Here is a 13,733-nt window from a genome sequence, read left to right as displayed (position 1 = left end):
GAATCACATTATTATAAACACTGGAGTAAGCAATTCTTTAAATCTCTATATTAATGCGAGCAGTCTATATATATATATATATATATATATGTAATGTGTTCCACGAGTTAATCATATTTGTTATGAGTGTTATTGTGATGGAGCTTCACAAGTTATTGATCAGGTCTTTCTTCACCTTCCTCATCATGGACAAAAGGCCTTCAAACTCTTTTAGGTCAAGCGTTGGACCACTATACGATGCACAACTGTTTGCAGTTTTGCCCAGCCAGTAAATAGTGATCAGCACCTATAGTGGCATAACACACACAAAAATACACACAGACACAGTCACATATAAAATAAAAGGGAGTGGACAGCAACCATTTAAGAAAATACACAGAAAAATACCAGTGTATGCATGCAACTCTACTGTACTTACATTCTTCAGCTTCCGACTGTAATCTGAACCCCTACAAGAGAGTAAAGCTCAGATTTAACATAAGATACTCAGACGTTGTAAAATACTGCACACACACACACACACACACACACTGACACGAACTAGCACAAATGCAACAACAAAGATTGTTTCTTCTCATATGAACATTGCTGTGAGAGATCACTACAGTGCACTAGAGATGGCACAATACCACTATTATTTTTTTAATACCAACAATGAAACCTTAGTACTGAAAAGGAAAAATCCACCCAGAATGACTTGCATATAAGTATTTATAACCAATATTTGACCTTCTGCAAAAAGATTTATTTCATCATTCAATTCTGAAAGGAATTTTTGGTTAAACTTCTTTCTAAATATCAAAACTATTAAAATTATTTGTACCATGTACCAAGCTTTTATACTTTGTTGTAAGTCTATTTAACCTTTTTTTAAATTTGTCCAAAAAAAGTTTTTGACTATATTCTGGCAAAATTTTGCGATGGCATTCCATCGTAAATATAGTAGAGATCTTGACTACAATCTTGTCTAACGTTAGCTAAGTCAGATAGATTGATAGATTTTGTTTCACATTAATAAACATTCTCAATTTACCTTGACAGAAAGCAAGAAAGCATCTTTCAAGCACTTTAAATTGAAAGGAGACGAGACTAACATGAGATTGTGGGGAAAGGGGGCGGGGCTTCCGAGTGTCAGTTAATATCGTAGAATTCAAAAAAGTTTCTATGTAAAATGTGCAATATTTGGCAGGTCCGGTTATGTTCGAGATCCCTGAATTTTTTTCTCCTATTAAATGGCATTGTAACTGCACTAGCAAGGTCTCCCTGTGATATCGGAGCATGAGACAACTGCTAACTTCTGACAGGAATAATGAAAATACAGCAGAAATCATAAAATTACACCAGAATAGCACCTGAAATTGCTCAAACACTCAACTACCCCTTAGGAAGAAACCCATGATCATTGATATGACTTGGTTTACATGCATTGTAGTCTGCCATTTTGCTTTTCTCCTAATTTAGTGTGTAGTATTTCCACACTGCTTAAATGATAGCAATTCCCACATGTGCATTGCTAAATACCTAGCTACTCGCTGCTGTTTTGGCAACTTCGCATGACCTACTTTACATCATACTACAAGAAATTCTGTGATATTTTCAGGCGAGACTTGTTTCAGAATTGGATCAGGGTTGCTCTGTTCATACATAACAAAAAATAATGGCGCTATTTCATCACCATGGCAACAGTTTGAGCAACTGACTTTATTGTCATGATTGCCGTTAAAATATGACATGAGTTCTACAGTTAAATACTGCAAATGTACATCAGTGGTCTGAGTAGAAAAAAGGTTTTACTGCCAATTGCAAAGAAATTATTAGATCATTGCTAAAGCTAGTCATTACAATAAAATTATTATTAAATTGCTGCAAACATGTGTTGGCTCTTTAAAAGGTTCCCTAAAGAAGCCCCATCGCTGTTTGGCCGTGAAGTAACACACACACACTCCAATGCGTACGTTAGGTTGGCGCGTATAGACATGTCCTGCAGGTCTCCTGGGTCGAACAGTTGTGATCCCTTTAGTCCTAACTCCTCACATCCCCTCAGGAACATGGTGAGATTATCCTGGGAGAGCAAAATACAACACACACACACACACAGACACACACACACTGCTTACACCAGGCCATCATACACTGCATCTTAGAGAGTTTATGTACAGTATGTAGCTGTACGGAGATTTTTACTAAGCACTTTTTTTTTAACCAATATGTGTGTTAAAAATGTTTCTACTAGGGCTGAATCGATACCATTTACAAGTACAAGTACGGGTATGTTTTTTGGTGTTCGCCAAATACCAGTACCAACATCGAAGTATCATGCTTATAAGCACCTAGTAATCCCCCACCGACGACGACACCACCCCACAAACCCCACCCCACACACCCCCCTAAAACAGGGTGTAAAGCACCCTATAAACAAAAGAAGAGTTTGGTTGCTCTTCAGCCTTAATTACTAAGCCTATTTTGTCTGTAGTGATCCACCAGCTATAATTACAATAACATAAAAACGTGACATGAGACAGTGGGCCAGTGAATAACAGCTTGTTTTTTTGTTTTCATTGCATCAGAATCCCCTGATTCCGATTCAACGCCCCACAGTAGCCGATCATCAAGAACAACATACTGGGTAAGCGCTGTTATTTTTGCTCACCTAGCATTGTCTGTAGATATTTTTCTCACCAGTGTTTCTGCAGCAGTGGTTACTGCTGTGTGCTTCTAGCAATGAAATCCTCATGCTGAGATTTATGTTGCAGAAATATGTTTAGCATGCAGTATGGCACTGTACACTGTATGGCTGTATTTTACACTGTATGGCACTGTACACTGACTGCACATAATATAACGTGGTATCGGATATAGGTATCATTGCATTTTTTTTCAAATATAAGTAAACGATCATGCTATGGGTATCGATGCATCCATAGTTTCTACTCACCAGTCCTGCAATGGGGGTTGGGAGTCTGTTAATCTTCTTCACAAGTCCTGGTTTGATGGAACTCAGCAACCTACAATTGATGAGCATTTGAACATTAAAACTCCAAAACAAACCCTGATGCATATATGTGATTAGAAATTCACAGGTATATGATATGTGTGGCATATATATATATATATATATATATATATATATATATATATATATATATATATATATATGAATATATGAATATATATGTGTGTGTGTGTGTGTTTTAATTTTCAAAGTCAAACATTGCAAAAAACCGAAGGCATACAAATGTAGTTGACTTTAACCTACTCTGTTATACATTGTGTTGCAGCAAATCAATATTTACCTATGGTTCAACGAGAACTGCCTGGATAACTTCTTGTGTACATGATTGCCGAGACCTTTCAACATTCACATAGTGACATATGACACAGTATTTCCAATGAATACTGCGCTCAAACAGCCTTCTATTCCAAATGACGAGAAACCCAGGGGCGGTAAGAATCAGTTGGATAACGTATGCCAATGATGTCATGGGCAACAGGACTCACATTGTGACTAACCTAAAACTTATTCAGAGATGACCAGAGCACTCACAGCACTGGAAGTCCACCACCCACTAGGTCAGCCTCTGCTTAGACAAGAGAGACCCCCTCCTTTCTTACAGCTGAAAGGTTGTTCTGAGAATCAGTCTAAATAGTACTGTAGTACTGCGATGTGCACCAGGCATGGCAAGGTCTTAAGAAATAGTGGCAAATGGAGGTGCCTCGCCCCTTTCATTGGGGCAGCTGTGATGCACCGCGATGGGTACCACAAACACCTATAGGATAAAGGCGACTTGCAACAGTTTAGCAGTCCCTTTTTTGGGACTAGAGCAATTCAAGGATGCAGCAGAAGGAGTATACACCCATAACGGTACACAGGCATTCAAGACCCATGTACTAGGGGCTCTTGCATTCAGCATTGTTTCCTGTATTCAGGAGTGTTACCTCAGTTGGCAATTCAGTCTGAGAAGCCAAACCCACAGGCACAAGTGAACAGGGTTAATGGTATCAAATCTCTTCATCCATTTGGGACAACAGATCTGCATGGGAAGGAAGCTGCCAGGGTGTTCCGACCACTAACAGAAGCAGTAGATGAAACTAACCCTAACCCAGCAAACATGGGGCCACATAAAGAACGCTGTGGCCTACCTCTAAATTCTGTGCAACAGTGGGAAAGGTGGGAAAGCATATAGCAGATTGTGGAGCTCTGCTGGATGGATGCTTGAGGTAGCTGATCTTCACAATATTGTCTGAGCAAACCAGAACAAGGTAACATCTCAGAACCGGTAAGAAGAACTCGAGAGCCGGATGCACCAACCTTAATTCCAGCTGTTTAATGTGTTTTGGTCTTATACCAGTGGGCCACACCTTCCTGTGCCCCTTGTTGCACTGCACAGCTGTCCAGCTTGTAAGGGAATGATCTGAATCAACCCCAGCACACAGGGTAGATTTCACAGGACTGATATATGACATTGTTGAAAGGTCTCGCAGGCGGTTGCACACACAATCAGATATCCAGGTGATTCCTACCGTTCCTGATGGTGAAATAAAACTATACTAACATGAGACGTAATCTGCATCATTATACATATACTATGTGGACACCTGACCACTACATCCATATGTGGGTCTTCCCCAAACTTTTGCCACAAAGTTGGAAGCACACAATTGTATAGGATGTCTTTGAATCGTGTAGCTTTAAGATTTCTCTTCATTTGAACTAAGAGGACTAAACCTGTTCCAGCGTGACAATGCCCCTGTGCACAAAGCGAGGTCCATGAAAACATGGCTTGCCAAGGTTAGTCTGGAAGAACTTGAGTGGCCTGCACAGAGCCCTGACCTCAACCCCACTGAACATCTTTGGGATGAACTGTAACACCGACTGCACAACAGGCCTCCTCATCCAACATCAATACCTCACATCACTAATGCTCTTGTGGCTGAATTGGCAGAAATCCCCATAACCACATTCCAAAATTTACTGGAAAGCCTTCCCAGAAGAGTGGAGGCTGTTATAGCAGCAAAAGGGGGGATTAAATCTGGAATGGCATGCTCAACAATCACATATGGATATGATGGTTAGGAGTCAATATAGTGTATATACACAATATATAGGAATAGACACCCAAAATCACCATGCAATATGACCAATTACAATTTTTTTGAATAGAAACCATGGTTAAAAGCCTATGAAAATCTATGGGTGTTAATTATGTCCATATTTGCCATCTAGAAAAATAAATTACAGGGAGAAGGAGGAGAATGAAACATTTGGTACAAAATATATCTTAATGTCTGATCAGATGTTTGTTGGTGAGTAACAGTGAAGTTGGTAGGTGTTATAGATGGAGGCTACTGATGATGCTTATGATATTACAAAAAAAAAAGTATGAACTGTTAAAAAGAACTGAAAATAAGTCACTTTCACCCAAATAATGCATAAGGGTTAATCGTCTACTCAAGTTTGGTCCACATTTTAATTCAGTGTACCTTTATGTTATTCCAGTCAAAGAAAGAGATCACTTTAAAGGAAATCATGCATATTTTTACCAGTTTTCAAGTAATGTATTGGTGAAAAGACTCACTCGCAAAGTAGAATGCCATTCTCCAGACTGCTCCTGAAGTCCTTCTCACCAAACGTTCTCCCCGTCACTGCCTACAAATTGGAAATGCAGAATTTTTGTCGCTAAGCTGTATTGTTTCTTATAATTTCATTTTTATAGAAAATCAAGCAATCCATTTTTTTTTTCACTATTATGATGACATTATTATGAAATGTCCACTATAACAAAATCCTGTATGGTGAATAGCTCAGTTTATATAACAGCGCTGCTGAATGCATAATTCTGATTGGATTCATGGATTCAAAAAAAAAAAAAAAGAAAAAGAAAAAACGTGATTGTTGATACGGTGCAGATTGTTTAGCATTTTTAGAAGGAGTCTCCAATGTCAGTACTATTCAACCTCAAAGGTAAAGCTGTAACTTTCAGGTTTTTCAGGACAGACAGCTTTGTGATTTCTCTATAACATGAAAATCCACATTTGTTGTCTTATTATTAACTTAAAGAGAGTAAAAAAGAGAGATTGAAGAGCAAACAATTGTTTATAGCTCTTATAATGTAAGTCATAACAGGAAATAACTTGTTTCACAAAATTCAATATGACTATAAACTGATAAAATATACATCATGTTCTTTAATAAATAAAATAAGTAATCATTAGCATATTAAAGAGGTATAAGAGGAATAAAACATGGGACATGCTGTTACTGGAAAATAATCAGTTTCATGGTGGTAACAGTAACTCCACTTCAGACCACCCTGTCGTTGATTATTTTCCTGTAACGGCACAACCAATTATATATTATTCCTTACATATCATACAATCAATTTCCTGCATCTAACTCCTAACCCAAACCTTAACCTCTGAAACAAAAAAAAATCTTTTATTCTTATTTCAAAAATTAAGAATATTTTGTGAGAACCAGCCAAAAACCAGCCAAATCTTATTACTATTATCATAGGGACATTCTCACAACGACCTTAAAATCACACACACACACACACACACACACACACACACACACACACGGGTTTTATGAATCTGTAACTCTTTGATAAGTTTCTAATGGATTTGATGTGTTGAATTAATGTAATAAATTAATGAAGAACATTTAGTAATCAGGAAACAGATTTTAATTGTTGAGAATGTTTCTAAATTTTTTTTTAAGTTTTTTAATTTTTTTTGAGAGCATAATTTGAGAACATAAATAAAACTATAACCACAAACGCAGGCATAGACACACATTTATATCAGCCTGATCCATCTTAGTTGACAAATGAAATGCTCTTGAGTGAACATGTATTGATCAGTAATGTTTCTCAGCTTTTTGTAAGAGAGACACATAAGTAAGTATTTTATAACAATATACTTATCACAAAAAAGCAAAATGAGCTAGAATTTGAGCTTTTCAAATATCCACTTATTTTCTCTTTGTTTTAAACATAGAGCTTTGAGGAAGACACACAGACACATGTTCACTTCCTCTCAGAGTGTAAAACAGCTGAGGTCTATTTCAAGCACTAAAAGGTCACTTATTGTCTCGTGTCCTTCACCTAGCCCCGGGAGCGGACATGTGCGCGTGTGAGTGTGTGTGTGTGTGTGTGTGTGTATGTATGTGTGTCCTCACCTTTCTATACTTGTAAGTACCAGATGTACTCACAATAATAGCATAAGTTTAATATGAGGTCATTCTGACAGTCCAGTCAAAACATATTAGCTTGTGTCTCAGTTGTGACTATTGTGGGAGCATTAAAAGATTTATTTATATCACTATCACAAGATAACATTGATGATATTGATTTCCGATTTTGAAGACATTTCAACACAACATACCTTCGATCACCCAAGACGATAACAATAGTTCATTTGAGATCATAGCAGTCATAACAATTAATATGAATTGACCTTGCACTTTAATTGGATGGCGCTTTGAACAACAGACATTGTCACAAAGCAGGTTTACAGAGACCCGGATGTAGATTTACATCCCTAATGAGCAAACCAGGGCCGACAAAAACTCCCAGAGACGACACAAGAAGGAAACCTTAAGAGGAACCTGACTTAAATCCATAGGGAACCCATTATCTTCTGGGTGACACCAGAGAGTGTGATTATTAATTATTACAGTGCACATATAAAGAATCAGGGAAAGACAAACAGTACTAAGAAGAAGAAGAAGAATCCTGGGATGAGCAACAGGATAGTCTTTCTGATTACAGCAGCAGTTTCATCTTTCTGAGTAAAATCAAATATGCAATTTAAAAAAAAAGCACAACGTAAATTAAGAATAATTAAAAACATTTATGAATACCCATGAGTTTATATAAGATGTAATGATTGTGTTATGTAGCTATCTTTCAAATCAAGTGTCTATTCTAAATGTGTGTGAATACAGTATAAAATCATACATAGTATGATCATAGTAGTTTATGTAATGATCTCAGGAAAAAAAGTTATAAGAGAATATTATCCTGTCCTATATTATCCTGAAAATTACATTTATTCTCATGGGATAATGACAACGTGAGCTCACAGTAAAACAAATGAAATTAATTAATTACCATGAAAAAATGGAGTAAATATAATATAATATAATATGTGATATATAATATGCATGGGCTTTTGGGGAATTGGTAGCTTTTATCACTTTCCATGGAACGTTTCTCAAAATGGATGACATTCTAGTAAGAACACTAACTACACAAGAAGCTTTTGGGACACAGCCAAAGCCTTTAAGGCCATGAGAATGAGCTGATTAGTTGAGTCAGATGGCCTAAAATGTGCAGCACAGAGCCAGGACTGATAAACTCTTATAAGAATTAAAGAATTTAGGATTACTGCTGGTTTAAGAGAATTACTTACTCTAAGTAAGAACGAAATGCTCACAAATATACTAGTACAACAAATCTCTGTATGAATGTACAGTATGTGTGTGTGTGTGTGTGTGTGCATATTTTGAGCAAAGGACGTCTATGTGAAAAAGGATTCTGTATGTCTAAAACAAACTGATAAATATATACAGTATTATGAACTCATACACTGTATATAATGTAAGATCATTGGATTTTCTAAGTAGTCAAACATCCACATTCACACATAAACACACACCACATGGTTTTATACAAACAGGAAGGGTTAAATATTTAAACCTTAACTTGGATGAGGTTTAAAAAATGCCATGATTTAAATCAAATTCTAAATATACATCTTTGTGTATATATATATATATATATATATATATATATATACATATATATATATATATATATATATTTGGTAATTTTGCATGCATCACTGTTCCTTTGTCTGTAAGAAATGAAAATGGTCACAAATGAACGTTCGTTTGCTCTTTGGTAGAAATATGTGTATTCACAAAGTACAAAAACAGTTACTCGGGAAGCAAACAGCACAGAAGAAAGAATGCATACACACACACACACACACACGTCTCACTGCAAAGAATACACTATTGTTCTTTCATATAGCACAATATCCGTTGAGCAGATTTGTCTACCCACACGTCTCATTTCTCTTTCTCCATTCAATCTTAATCTCACACTTTCTTGTCTGCTTTACATGAAAGAAGGACATTCAAAGCTTTTCAAAGTGTTGTCTTACCAAGGTTAATTGTAACGATGCTTAGCTTGGTAGCTTAAACAACTCGGTAGTTAGATGAGAAGTTGTCAATGTTTTTAATGCAGTTGTGGTTGGGGGCTTAAAATTAAACAGTGTTATTGCTGAATTACCGAATATTGTATTTCATAAAAATGCAAATATTACCAAATATTCCATGTATTTTCCATTTATTTTCCCAATTGTATAAACTTAAATAATTAGAAGATTATGTAGATCGTATGCCAAACAAGTCCCTGTGAATGAAATATTACTATCTAACATATTACAATAAGCATATTTATATAAATCTGGGGTTTGAATTGTAATTGGATCTACTGTCAAAGCTCCTGTTATAGAAAATTCATCAACGGCGCTGTGGTATAAAAAAACATTCTACATTTGCATCATGTGTCTAACAGTCAGAGTGGAGAACATTCTATACGTTTAATGTTGCAAATAATGTACAACAGAAAGTAAAGTAACTACGAAAGCAGACAGTACTTCATTGTTAATTGATCTTTTGTGGAACTGAAACAGAACAAACTTGTGTTTATGTATTTTAATTTGATAACCAAAATGTGACATTGTGGCAACGTATAATCTCATAACGTCACTTTATTACTTATTTTAAGGCAGAAAACCAAATATTAAACGATTTCTTGCAGCACATATTCTTATAAAAAATACTACTGAGAACCACTTGCTGATGAAACACTTGTCCACTGGGTGTTTTATAATGATTGATAATGATTCTCCCATTCTCTCTGCAGATGGGCTGAGATCAAGTGCCTGAGAGGAAGTTTGCATGTGATTTACATTTGATAATAGTTCAGTAACCACCCAACTCTGGATGATGTCAAGAGGACAATTCCCAACGTGATTCAAGAAATCCTGTTCTGCCATGTTAGTACACCAACATGAATTTTGTCTGCATTTGTCTGTCTAATTTTAGATTTAGTTTAAACATCAACTGCACATAGTCAACAATAGTTTTCTCTGTTTTTTTTTTTTTTTTGGCTTTGATATTGATATGTAGAATTTTTGCTTAGCATAAATCCAGTGTAACTTGGCAACACAAAATTGGACACTATGGACAATATTGTTAAGTATAGCACACTTTAAATATAACTTTTTAAATTTGGTATGTCACATATGTTTTTTTGTTTGTTTGCTCATTTGGGTCTATGGTAACTCAAATAACCACTCTATACAACCGTGGTGAGCAGAAAAGCATCTCAGAATGCACAACACCTTAAACCTCAAGGCGGATGAGCTACAACAGCAGAAGACCACACTCCTGTCAGCTGAAAATAGGAACCTGAGACTGACACTGGACAACTGATAAATGGAAATGGAAAAATATTCCCCAAACTTTTCCATTTTCATCTGTCCAGTTTTGCACTGCTCACATAGTTTTGACTAAGCATTAATGTGCAGTGGTACAGGTGTTCTTATTTAATATACTATATATAAAAACTGCTAATGAAGTAGCAGTCATACCTCACTATTTCACTATTATGTACTACAATCCCTCTAAAATCACATCACAGAACTGCCCAAAAGCCAAGCAGCACAATGTGTATGTGTGTATAGGTGTATACATCATTATTCTTTATCGCCCTGTTAGGTTTCCATTACATTAATAAAATAGGCTTTATATGGATCATATTCCATATTAGTTTCATACAGACTTTGTTAATGCAGAGGTTTATGTAAGCCTCGGTCTGGGATTCATTTCCTGGTGTGTAGGTTGGCAGCTGCTGACTGCGCTAAGCACTAACACTCGATTCTAGCGCTGGAATCAGGTCACTTTCTTTTCTATCACCCAGAGAAGAGAGAGCTGGGAATTAATATATTGGAGGGAAACCAGGGCTAAAACGGAAATTAGGTCTCATGCTCACACACACACACACATACATGCACCCACACACAGACATTCAAAGAACCTCTCTAACGCTGACTTTTCTAACAGGCGACATAATTCTTTTTCCTTTTATTAATTTATCCATCAACAAAATCAGACACACACACACACACACACACACGAACACACAAACACACACGGTCTGGATTACAGTTAAGCAGTTTTGCAGGTCATGAGGTCAGAAATAACTCTTACGCATTCCAGTATTTATTTTACATCAAACAAAGCCAAAAAGTAATGAAAGTTGCAAGTAGGTCAGCAAAATCACAGACACACACACACACACACACACACACAGTTAATTGACAACTATAGGACTACATGTAATGTGACTGGCAGTGAGACAGGAAGAACCAAATGAAATTTCTGGTGCCAGCCAAAGTTGTTAATGCCATGAAGGCAAGCTTGCACAGCTGCTGCTGACAATCCAACACACACACACACACACACACACACACACACACAGAAGTTATTAGCACACACTAGCACAAGCAACTGCTCTCGAGGTTGTTATAATTGGTGTAGTTATTCATATCACAGTGCTGTTGAATGCTCAATTCTGATTGGTCAGAAGGTGTTGACTAATTTTCTAAGATTTATATTAATGCACTCGTTCTAATATTATTGTTTCTATATTATCAACGTACACGGGGACGTGTGTAGCAGATGATCCACATAAACAGATTTAAAAAACATGTGTGATCATTGATATGGTGACGGAGCATTTTATGGAGGAGGTGTTTATGGAAGGAGTCTCCAGTATCAGAGGTAAAGCTATAACTTTAAGCTATACACAATTCTTCAGGAATTTAACTACAAACAACATAACAATAAGGAGAGGAAAAGGTTGACAATGTGACGGATTAGGGTTAAACGGGCTTGGCTACATGACAAAAGAGCTAGCTTTTATTGCATTTGCATAGCTGGTTTATCTGATCTTTATTCTGACCTTCCATTCAGTGCTTCACCACCAACACTTCACTGTCCTCTACTTTCACATTCACTGGGCACATAATGAGGAAGCGCTGGACTGAACTGGAGCTTGGGGAAATAGCACTGACACTGGACTCCTATTCCTGTGTGCCACGGGTCTCACCGGGGAAATCTGTATCCTTCAGGGTGGTAACAACTCCGCTGCTTATCAGCCCGCATCACTCCAACCTGTCACTGAGTATATTATGTTACCAGGTTCTGCCACCCTTTACGCATTTTACATAGGAGCTCTGCAATTTATCATCGAAGTATGCTAGTATGACTCATCACTCAACAATATGCCAAAAAAGTAAACAGTAAAGCAGGAGATAAGCCAACTGACATATTAATCTGGAATGATTTGCATAGGTGTTTTAGGTCATTACATATAGCTCAGTTTTGACAATTGCCACTGCCAGCAAGCAGTTCCTGACTGCACAATGAACAAAATTATTACACCCTCTCATACTCTTCTTAAACCTGGAATGGTGGAAATGCTCCATTTCCTGTTTTTTTTTTTTTTTTTAGGCTGTCGGTTCTGGACAATTAATAGTTTATTACAACTTTTTTTTAAATGGTATATAGCAAGCAGAGAAAAATCAAACAAACCGAATCACAATCACTTCAGCTACTTTTTTTTTTTAACATTAACACTTTACATTAAGCTTAATGAAACATAAGTACAGTAAACAAAGTAAGCTAAGACATGTATATTCCTAACCTGCATGCCCCAACTGGTTTAGGTTCTATGGGTTGAAGTTTCAGGAATAAAACACTCTCAATATGTTTACATTTATTTGTTCGGCTGATGCTTTTATATGCTACTGATACAAAAGCAAACAATCCAAGTATACAACCAAGCAGGTTAGCGTTAAGCACTTTGCTCAAGGGCAAACAGTGGTCCTATGGCAATTTTACGACAGAATTCACAATTTTGCGATCACTAGAAATGTAACCACCAAGCTACCAATAAATACAAAAGATTATACATATATGCCTAATGTACTTTATATTTGAATAAATGGATTACGTTGAAAAAAGTACAACTTGAAGCCAATGCATCAATGGGGACGCCTCCACCAAAACTCCAAAACAGGAGGCTGTCAGGCCTGGAATTACTAACACAATAGAATATCTACACTAAATATGACACTTAAACATGGCATGTGGTCTCTGACATGATTCTTATATCAGTCTGGCTATAAAACGCACAGCTGCTTGGCCCTGAATAGTAGAATCCATCTTTAGTTATTGTTATTAATAGAACACCAGCCTTATTAAGACGTGTCTCAAACTTGATGGACATTATCTTTCGTTTCCTTACTGTGTGATTAGTATTAATCGATTAGCTAGTAAGGTACAAATGCACAAAGCTTCTGTTTTCTAGTGACTTCTAGTTTTGTCCTATGCTTACTGTTCCAAACATCATGTTTCCTTAATGTTTTTTTAAAGCCTGTTACTTGTTAAACTGAATTTTAATAAGAGTTTTTCTATCGAACATTAGTGTTTGGAACACACCCAGGATGAGTGCTATCACAGAGAGGAGGAGTGAGAATGTCTCTGATGTGTCTTAAAATACAGCAGAAAAATAGGCCATCTGACCTGGATTAAGCCAAACAGACAAATCACAGACGTATTCAGAGACCACAAAAAGTTTAAAGCTCTCTCT

The 13,733-nt window shown here is 36.6% G+C and overlaps 1 protein-coding gene across 11 annotated transcripts in view; it reads right to left on the bottom strand.

Moving 5' to 3' along the window:
- limch1a (LIM and calponin homology domains 1a) overlaps nucleotides 1–13,733 on the bottom strand; it is a 62,006-nt gene that overhangs the window by 37,066 nt on the left and 11,207 nt on the right. For all 11 annotated transcript variants that reach the window (XM_053230827.1, XM_053230823.1, XM_053230826.1 and 8 more), the window contains exons 2-6: nucleotides 5,577–5,647; nucleotides 2,936–3,005; nucleotides 1,956–2,062; nucleotides 419–449; nucleotides 176–286 (exon numbers count right to left, since the gene is read on the bottom strand). In XM_053230827.1, the coding sequence (XP_053086802.1) occupies nucleotides 176–286; nucleotides 419–449; nucleotides 1,956–2,062; nucleotides 2,936–3,005; nucleotides 5,577–5,647 (390 nt within the window). The remainder of the gene's footprint in view (nucleotides 1–175; nucleotides 287–418; nucleotides 450–1,955; nucleotides 2,063–2,935; nucleotides 3,006–5,576; nucleotides 5,648–13,733) is intronic.

Source organism: Pangasianodon hypophthalmus, chromosome 28, assembly GCF_027358585.1.
Source record: "Pangasianodon hypophthalmus isolate fPanHyp1 chromosome 28, fPanHyp1.pri, whole genome shotgun sequence".
Lineage (NCBI taxonomy): Eukaryota > Metazoa > Chordata > Actinopteri > Siluriformes > Pangasiidae > Pangasianodon > Pangasianodon hypophthalmus.
The sequence above is the reverse complement of the archived record's forward strand: the minus strand, read 5'-3'. Positions and strand labels throughout refer to the sequence as shown.